Source organism: Podarcis tiliguerta (assembly GCF_965153285.1).
Source record: "Podarcis tiliguerta genome assembly, chromosome: 2".
NCBI classification, from domain to species: Eukaryota; Metazoa; Chordata; class Lepidosauria; order Squamata; family Lacertidae; genus Podarcis; species Podarcis tiliguerta.
Genome location: NC_139535.1, coordinates 55472761 through 55481390, shown reverse-complemented (window position 1 = coordinate 55481390; position 8630 = coordinate 55472761). Strand labels below are relative to the sequence as shown.

At 54.8% G+C, this 8630-nt stretch overlaps 1 protein-coding gene across 5 annotated transcripts in view; it reads left to right on the top strand.

The window, feature by feature from the left end:
• The first annotated feature begins 598 nt into the window (after positions 1 to 598).
• The window catches only part of DBN1 (drebrin 1), a 41268-nt gene continuing 33236 nt past the window's right edge, over positions 599 to 8630 (top strand). For 3 of the 5 annotated variants that reach the window (XM_083428988.1, XM_083428985.1, XM_083428984.1), the window contains exon 1: positions 800 to 996. In XM_083428988.1, the coding sequence (XP_083285114.1) occupies positions 911 to 996 (86 nt within the window). In that variant the 5' untranslated portion in view covers positions 800 to 910. Of the gene's footprint in view, positions 997 to 8630 lie in introns of all 5 variants that reach the window. The other 2 variants (XM_083428983.1, XM_083428989.1) reach the window with 2 other exon arrangements.

Genomic DNA, 8630 nt, shown 5'->3' with positions numbered 1-8630 from the left:
ATGTGCTAGCAACAAAATGGGATTTTTCACACGGTGCCACCAAGCCCCCCCCCCCCCAGATCACAAGAATGTGATCTGAACTTGTAGTAGGCAGCGAGACTTCGCTTTCTATTGAAGTGCATGAGATGAGGATGAGTCAGTTCTGACTGATGCTACAATATCGATGCAACTGAAGGTTTGGTGTAGATCACTGATGCTGAGCCTGAGGCTGCATCCCAGCTCAGCCGGCAGCGTAGTCATTTCAATTGCCAGCTTCTGCTCTGGTGTGTCGTGCGCGAAGTCTGGCCCTCTTTCCCAGACCTATAACACTTAACCGGGCAAGGCTCAGCTGCCAACCGTGTAAAGTTGCGATGAACGTGAGTGCCTCTGAGCGTGCGCAGAGTGCCCCTTTCTCTGGACCCCTCTGCGCTGCCGCAGCAACTCTGAGCTTTAAAAAGTGTGAGGGAACGTCTCCTCTGTGGAGCTCAGGTTTTTGTTGCAAAAACTTGGGCCCGACGGCGCAGGTCCCTCAAGTTCTAACTTTCAGGTCTCCCTGTCCCCTCGGGCCGAATGTAAGCGGGAGCCGCCGTCGCACATACGTGGTGGTGCCTGAAGTGATCCAGCTCAAGATGGCTGGTCCCAGGCAACCCACATGTGGACAAATCGAGAGGAGGTGGGCGGCGGCGGCGGCGGCGCTGGAGAGGCGGCCGAGGGGCGGGAGGGGGATGCTGAGCCGCGGCCGGCGCTAGGACCGGGTGCGCCAGCAGGCGGAGCCTCCTCTCCGCGCCGCCCGGCTCCCTCCCTCGGCTGCTACTGCTGCAGTGTCTCCGAGGCAAGCAGGCAGGCGGCCTGTCTCCATCCGAGCGCGGCTCCCTCGCTGCCCCTCCGCCGACGTCCCGGAAAGCAGCATCCCTCTCTCTCCGCCGCCGGCATGGCTGGCGTGAGCTTCGGCGCCAACCGCCTGGAGCTGCTGGCCTCGTACCAGGAGGTGATCGGCGAGGACAGCCCCACCGACTGGTAAGCCCCCCCCCCCGGGGGAGCGGGCTCTTTGTCCCCGCGGTGGGGAGGGGGGCGCTGGCTGCCGCCACTGCTTTGTGCAGGGGGGCGTGGGCGGCGTCTGCCCGCCCGCTTTTCTACCGGGAGTCGCTAACAGCGCCCCCCCCCCCCGCCACCTTCCCGCTCCCCATAGAGGCGATCCGGGAGATTCCTCGCCTCCCGGACCTGGGACATGACTGGGGGGCGGGGGGGGGGGAGAAGCCATTAGCAACCCAAAATGGTGCATTGGCAACGCGCGGCCAGGCCCGGGAGCTGGGGCGAGGCCTTTTTCTGTGGGGCGCAAGGAGGGCACAGCCCGAGGATGCTCCAGCAGCCTTTTCAGAGTCCGGGGCGGAGGGGGGATATTGAGCGGCGTCCCGCCCCACGGAGCTCTTTTGAGGAGGGGAGCAGTTCAGAGAAGTCCCGACGGCGTTTTCCACCCCTAAAATTGGGGGGTCGGAGGCGCGCCCCAGCCCGGTGGGAGCCACCTCGGTGCCAGGACGCGCCCCCTTTCTTCCCCCCACCCTCCCGCAGTATCCTTCCCCGCACCCCATCCCCGGGCGCATCGCTTCGGATGCGGCGGGGGCGGGTCCGCGCGGTGCCTCTTCCACCTGCTCGTCCGCCCGCGGCGCCCTCCCGAGCCAGCCCGCGCCGTCCAGCTCGGCGCCCGATGCCCATCTGCGCTTATCCCGCGCCTCCGGGTACCAGCCTCTCTTCCCCTCCAGTTTTGGGGTGAAAGTTATCTGATAGAGACGCGCTACACAAAGGAAGGTGGGGCTGGCGAGGGGGAGGGGGAGGAGGGGGTCTGGAGGGGAGGGGCTGGTGGGCTGTGAGGAGGAGAAGAGGAGGTGGGGTTGGAGGGGAGGAGAAGGAGAGAGGCAGAGAGGAGCCAAGGGGGCCCTCCGCAGGCAGCCATCCCCGCGCAAGGAGGAGGCGTCGAGGGCCCCCAAGTGCCGCATCCTTTTCTTTTGGGCTGCCGAGGCCTGGCTGTCCACAGGCCGCCTGTCTCTTTGGCAAAGGGGCTCTCCTTTCTCTTTGGAGGTGGTGGCGGCAGCGAAGGCCCATCCCTGCTCGCAGGGGCTCTTCCCAGAATAGACTTGGGGGATGTTTTCAGCACAACCCTTTATTTGCAATTTTCTGGGCCTGCTGCTATGGGGAAGCCTTGATTTGAAGGCTGCCTCCCAAGATGAAATGGGAGCCATCTCCTACAAAGCCCCAAACAATAGACATGTGCTCCATTTCTGCAGTCACCCAAGTCTGTGTGGGTGTGTTGTGGGTGTTGGGGGTTATTGTTAATGAGGCCTGCATACTTGGCGTTCCCAGCCAATGAATTTTCACACTTTGTGAGAGGCAGAAGGTTCTTGAGAGACTTCAGGCTACGTTTCCTTTGCCTTCCTCATGCCTTGAGACTTCCCTGCAAGCGATGGAGCAGTCCACCCATGTCTGCAGCAATGGCCCAGGCAACTGAAGGTTTCTCCCTGGTAGTTCAGTTTCTGGACCTCTTTTTTTTGTTTGAAGCAGAATTGCACAAAGGGCTCGAGTGATGCTCCCTAAACATCAGATAGCAGGACTCAGTTGCCAGGAAGCACTTGCCACGTAGTCTCCTGTAAGATTAATTCACCCTGCAATTATGGAGCACTTAATCTGGTCCTTAATATGCACCACAAGGGGGACTAATTATTTACAAGTGCTTAGACCTAGGTTCAAAACAGTGGCCACCTATAGCCTCTGTGGGATGCTTTTGAACAAGTCACTTTCTTTCAGCATTGGTTCCCCATGTGTAAAATGGGAATCGGAGACCGCCCATACCTTGTTATGCAGATGAGCTGGTTAAAGAATAATGGAAATCACTTTGTACTGTACATGTGCTTGTGTGTGACTGATAATAATTGGAGCCACTATATGCTTCCTGGTCTGTTCCAGAGCAGCTCTTAGGAAATGCTTTTGCTTTTTAAAAACCTAACTGACAAGTACTTTATGCTTCTTAAAGAAACCAAGTCCATAGTGTGCTTGGAGAATTGTTGTTGTTTTTCCCTTCTCCTTCCAGAGTTGCTAACCCAGAATTTGAAACCCTGTGAGATTTCTTCTGCCCTGATCCTCACTTTCTCAGTCTGCACTGACATGCAGTGTTTTCTCTCTCTGCAAATAGTTTCTTACATCTCCTGGGTCCACTTCATACTATCCCTACCACACCCTGCCCTTTCTGTCTGCTAGGAGCTCTGCTCTCTGTATCGGCTGTTGTGGTTTTTCTCTTCCCACTCAGGTTGCTGAAAGCTCATTTGTCTCCGGAAGGCCAAAATGAAAAAAATGAAAAAGCGCCCTGTGGATGTGAAAGTGCTCTTCTCCTTGTGAGCCACCACTTTCACTTCCAAAGGCCGTTTCTGACCCCCTTCCTTGCTAACCTGGGGTGTGCAGATGTGTGGCATCCTTCCAAGGCAAGGTCTTTTCAAACGCTAGTGGCCTTTGGGCGGCATAAACCTTCTGGTTCAAAAGCTGAAACCCATCACAACTGCTTTCCTTTCAGCCTCTCCTTTCACAATGGTGCTGGAGCTGCCCACATCAGCAGCACATAAATTACAGGGGGACAGAGGAATGAGGCAGTGGTCCTGGTATGCCACTTACTAGCTCCGCGCCAGCTTGTGGGGAGTCATACAGCTTGGTTGTGCTCTTTAGATAAAGCTTCATCAGTACTCTTACCTGCTGCAGCCTGACAATTTATAACTTTGTTAGTGCAAATGGAGCAAACTCTGCACTGCTATCAGTTTTCCTCCCCTCCTCCCCAGTGCTTTATTTTGCTGTTGCTTCTTTGTAGTTTGCTCTTCCCCACCCGGTTCCTCCTCTTCCTTCTAGACCAGAAGGTCTCCAGCTGCTCCTCTTTGCTTGCTTCCTTCTCTTTCAAAGCCCAGGCACTTCAGACACCCCTCTCTTGTTTCCAGCTTGCAAGCCAGGCCTCTTGGTCTGTTCAGCTGGAGACGTATTCCACAGATGATACACACACATGCAAACAGCAAGGAGTGTGGCTGGTTAGCGGGCACATAGTATGTGTGGTGTTTGTTGTAGAAAGTGGGACACACACACACACATGAGATGACAGTGTGGGTGGAGGGGGTGCAGTTGTGTGCTCAGAAAGGCATGAATTTGAAAGGTGGGAGGACAGGTCACCCTCAAAGACAAAGGCAAGCTAAGGAAGGCAGAGAGTGAAGAGGAAGTAATCTCCCCACTTTCAGACTTGAAAATGCCTGGAAGCAGGGGCCCGTTTTTCCTTCCTGTCCCCCTCCCCACTGTAAAATTGTCAGTACAGTCAAGGATATATTTTTGGCCCTCCAGATGTTGTTGGACTACAACTCCCATCACCCCTGGCTATAATGGCAATGCTGGTTGGGGCAGATGGGATCTGGAGTCCAAAAATGTATGGAGGGCCATAGGAGTACAATAATGGTTTGGTTATCAATGATGGTGCATAGGAGATTATTGGGGAAGATTGAGAAGGAAGAGCCAAGCAAAATTAGTAGCAGCACCCATGCTGAGGCACCCGAATCTCCAGGACAAGGGACTGACATTGTGGGATGATAGACAGTGAGCGGCAGATGTCGGCCACAGGTGATGGGAAATATAATCAGTACTGCTGGCAGGGCCTCAAACGGGGGAGGGGGGATCTCATGAATGGAAAATGGGGTCGCTTCTGCAGTGGTGTCTAGTGCTCTGAGTGGGCTGAGTGCTCTGGGTGTGCTAATGGATTTGTCTCCTGGGCAATGTTTTCTTGTCTTAAGGAGAAGAGAGCACAAAGGGAATCCAGCCTGAGTGGAACCTAGTGCCCCCTTGGTGAACTGCTCACCAGAGGGCTGCCCTCAACTCACCTGAATCTGATCCTTTCTGAAAAGATGGTGCCTGTCTGGCAATTGCCAGGAGATGAGAATCTAGCCTTGCAGCCAATAAGATTCTGCGGAGTAAATGTCCCCAGCGGTTTAGCAATTGGTCTACTAGCCTTTTATGTCTTACTTAGTCCCAGTTTCTGAGCGGCTTGTGAAAGAGATCTTCCGAGTGAGCAGAGAAAGGTTTAGAGGTTCAGCATATCTTGGATCCGAGTCAAAAAATATTCCTGCCAGGGAGCTCTATAGCAGTACTCTGATTTTAGTGCTCTGCCCTGTGTCAGTCTGAAGAGGAAGAAGCTAAACCACCCCCACCGCCTCCACAGATGCAGGATATCAATTACTATGCTGCAGGCTGGCCAGAGACTGGATAGAGAATCTAGCCCCCTAACCAGCTTTGACTGTTCAGACTCACTGCACCCGCTAACTTTACACCTCCCTTGTGAAAATATTACTAAAATCTCTCCTACTATGGATCCCAGATTCTCCCCCCCTCCTATAATTATCATTCCTTTTTGGGACTTTCCCCCTGCTCCACTGTTGTGCGACCTATCTCTATTTTATCATATTAGGCTATTTTATCCCATGCTTCCTCCAAAAAGCTTTCTGTGGCATCCTTGGTTTTCCTTCTCCATTTTATCCTCACGACAACCCTATAAGGTGGGTTAAAGAGAAGGAGGGGAGAGAGAGACTGGCCCAATGGCCTAGCTTTGTGGCTGGACAGAGATTCCAATCCTGAGCTCCCTGGTCGTGTTCTGACCCAGGGAGTCAGTGTGGTGCCCCCAGATGTTGCTGGACATCTGCTGCCATCATTCCTGCCCATTGATTGTGCTGGCCGAGTCTGACAAGAGTTGGAGCAATATCTGGGGGGGGGGGGGAACCACATCGGCTTCTTCTCCTCTGACCGCTACACCGAATTGGTTCTTACCTCCTACTGGAGTCTCTCTCTGCCTTCCTGGCACCTTGAAATAAATTTAAAAATTGTGTGCATGCACACGAAAACTTATATCCAGAACAAACTTAGTTGGTCTCTAAGGTGCTGCTGGACAATTTTTTAATTTATTTTGACTGAGTCAGACCAGCACGGCTACCTGCCTGAATCTAGATTCCTGGCACCTTGTGTGTGTGTATTTTTTCAACTCAGCTACCCCACCACTGGGATCCTGTCTCTGCTGGCTGGCCTTGCTGTGTTTGCTCCTGCTTCCTGAGAAGCAGAAGTGCTTGCATCAAGCTGGCCTTGGGGGAGAAAGGAAGTCCCTTCCATCTGGTGTGGGGTTGAAGGGGCTTCCCGCCCCCCTCCCATGCAATGTAGTCTTCCAAGGTGTTTTTTCTCTCATGGTGGTTAGAGGCTGTCCCCACTTTGGGGGCCCAGGGCAGGCCTCTGATCCATTAGCTGTGCCCAGATCTCTCCATGTGAAAATAATTGATGGCAAAGAGAAAGGGCAACTGCATCTGCGAGGGCCAGAGCAGAAGAAGGCTGAACTCTCAGCAGAAGAGGTTTGGGAGGGTATTCAGTGAGACTGAGAGATGTGGACTATGGAAGAGGGAAGGTTGGGCTGCCCTTTTGGAGCAGGCCAAGTCACCGGGTGGGGTTTGGGAAGCCATGCAGCTGAGGAGATGTGTAGAGGGGACCAGTGGGATTTGAGCCTAGAGTTGGGAGAACAGGATTTGAAGGGAACACAAATATCAAAGGCAAACCTTGTGCAGCCGCCAGGGTCCCACTCCTGGTCTCTAAAGCATTGCAAGAGAACCCCTTGTCCTTAAAACCGTCTTGCAAGTGGAGATTCCTGGCTCCCTCAGACTCTCTTTTCTGGCTCCCTCTGAGTTGCTTCCCCATTTCTGGGAGAGTTTTCCCCATCTCCAGCGTGGCTTGAGCTCGCAAGAGCTGTGGCACGTGGGTGGTCTCTGTAGGTCTAGGGTGCAATGTATGGGGGCGGGGAGCTCTGCTGCTTTGGAGAATAAAAAAATCTCCAGACCATCAAAGTGGCTAACTAAGATCAGACCGTGCAGAGACGTAGCATGAAAAAGCCCCACCCTGCTTTTGCCCTGTATGTAATTTCTAACAATCCAAACCCATGCTGCTTCACTCTAAATGTGTTGTTGGGCCGAGTAGGGCATAGGGACAACACATGGCATACGCACAGAGGCATGTTCCAGAATTCAGCCCTGGCACTTAAAAATGAAATCTGGGCTTGAACTTTGGCACAAAGGAAACCCTGCCCGGGCTTCTAGGAAATGGGGCGAAGGAGCCTGCTCATCCCTTCTTCTGGGTCATGTTCCCTGGCAGGAGCTGTGAGAGGCAGCTGGGGGTGAAGGGGTGGGGCGGGGCTGAACAATAACTTCTTTATGTGGGGAGCCCCACCCTGGTGGGCCAGCAGCTGTCAATGCACCAGAGCATGTGGTCTGAGAAATCCAGGCTCCAGAGAAATCCAGTGGGGGGTGGAGGAGGGGGGGGAACCTGGCCAGCTCCTGTAGCTCAAGGTCATTGGGGTGAGACAGCCTGCCTACCTTTGTGGGGAGCAGTAAATCCCCAGACAGGCAGCGCTTGCTTACTGGGCTGTGGGGCATCCATTCAATCACCTGGCAGGAGCGACTCCTGATTGAGAGCCACCAAAAGTGCTGAACATGGCAGGAAAAAAAACCAGCTGGTGGAGGAAGGACAAAGGCCTCTCTCCCTCTCTCTGCGCTGGGTGGGTGGGGTGGAAAGTGCTGGCTCGGCTCTGGCGCTGCTGCTGCTGCTGCTGCCTCCCATCCACCTGTGACCTTCTACAGGACTGGCCCACCAGGGCGGTGGCGAAATGGCCAGGCCACTGGCAGCCCTTGAGGAAGCAGCCCGGTCTGAATTGTGCTTTCTGGAATCGCCAGCTGTAGGGATGCCACATGTGGGCCTGCTTGGAAGCTGGCGCCCAGAGAGCTAGCAGGGAGGGGGGAGGTCCTGGGCTACCATGGGGGAACTGTGGGGGGGGGGGAGCGCTTAGATGTGGACCTTGGATGAGAGGCAGCTGCCTGCATTTTGGTTTTCCATTGCCTTTGGATTACATTTGCCCATGCGCTCTTTGTAAGGCATGCTCCCTGTTGCGCAGGTGCAGATTGCATTGGAGCGCAGACCTGCAGAGGCTGCAGCCTAATACTGGGGAATCCAGAGCAAGTTGCGCTGGGGGCGGACAGCGGACCCAGAGCTGCGATCTGCCTGATGACAGTTAGTCCTTGCTTTCTCTGAGAATCCCTAAATGCTCTCCCCATCTTCAGGCCAAGCTTTGTTTTCCGGCCTTGCCCCTTCCACAAAAGGAGGAGGCTTCATGTGCTTCTTTCCTCCCTCCCCCTCCCCTTTGCAGAGGGTCTGGTGGTCCAAGCTGCCCCTCCCCCATGCGGAGGCTGCTGGGGCCCATTACTCGATCAGAAAGGAATTTGGTGCCGTTTTTCTGCACACGGGTTCCCTGGGGCTCGCGGTGCATTAGAAACACATGTGCATGGGCCAGGGGCTGCACAAGGGGGGTGGCGCTGGGGGTGGGGGTCTGCTCCTCTCCCTTTCCACTCTAGGGCTGGGGGTGGGGGGTCGGCAGCCGGGATTGGTGTCTTGTTCCTGCTCTGTCTGCAGAAACCTGGTGCTCTTGGTGGGCTATGCAGCAGATGCTTGCAGTGGCCCTGGCTGCGGACGGATACTTGGTTGGCGGTTAAAACATTTTTGTTGCCTGATGCATTCAGCCCTCCCTTAACTGCAGGCACTTGGGATAAGCCAGAAGCCAT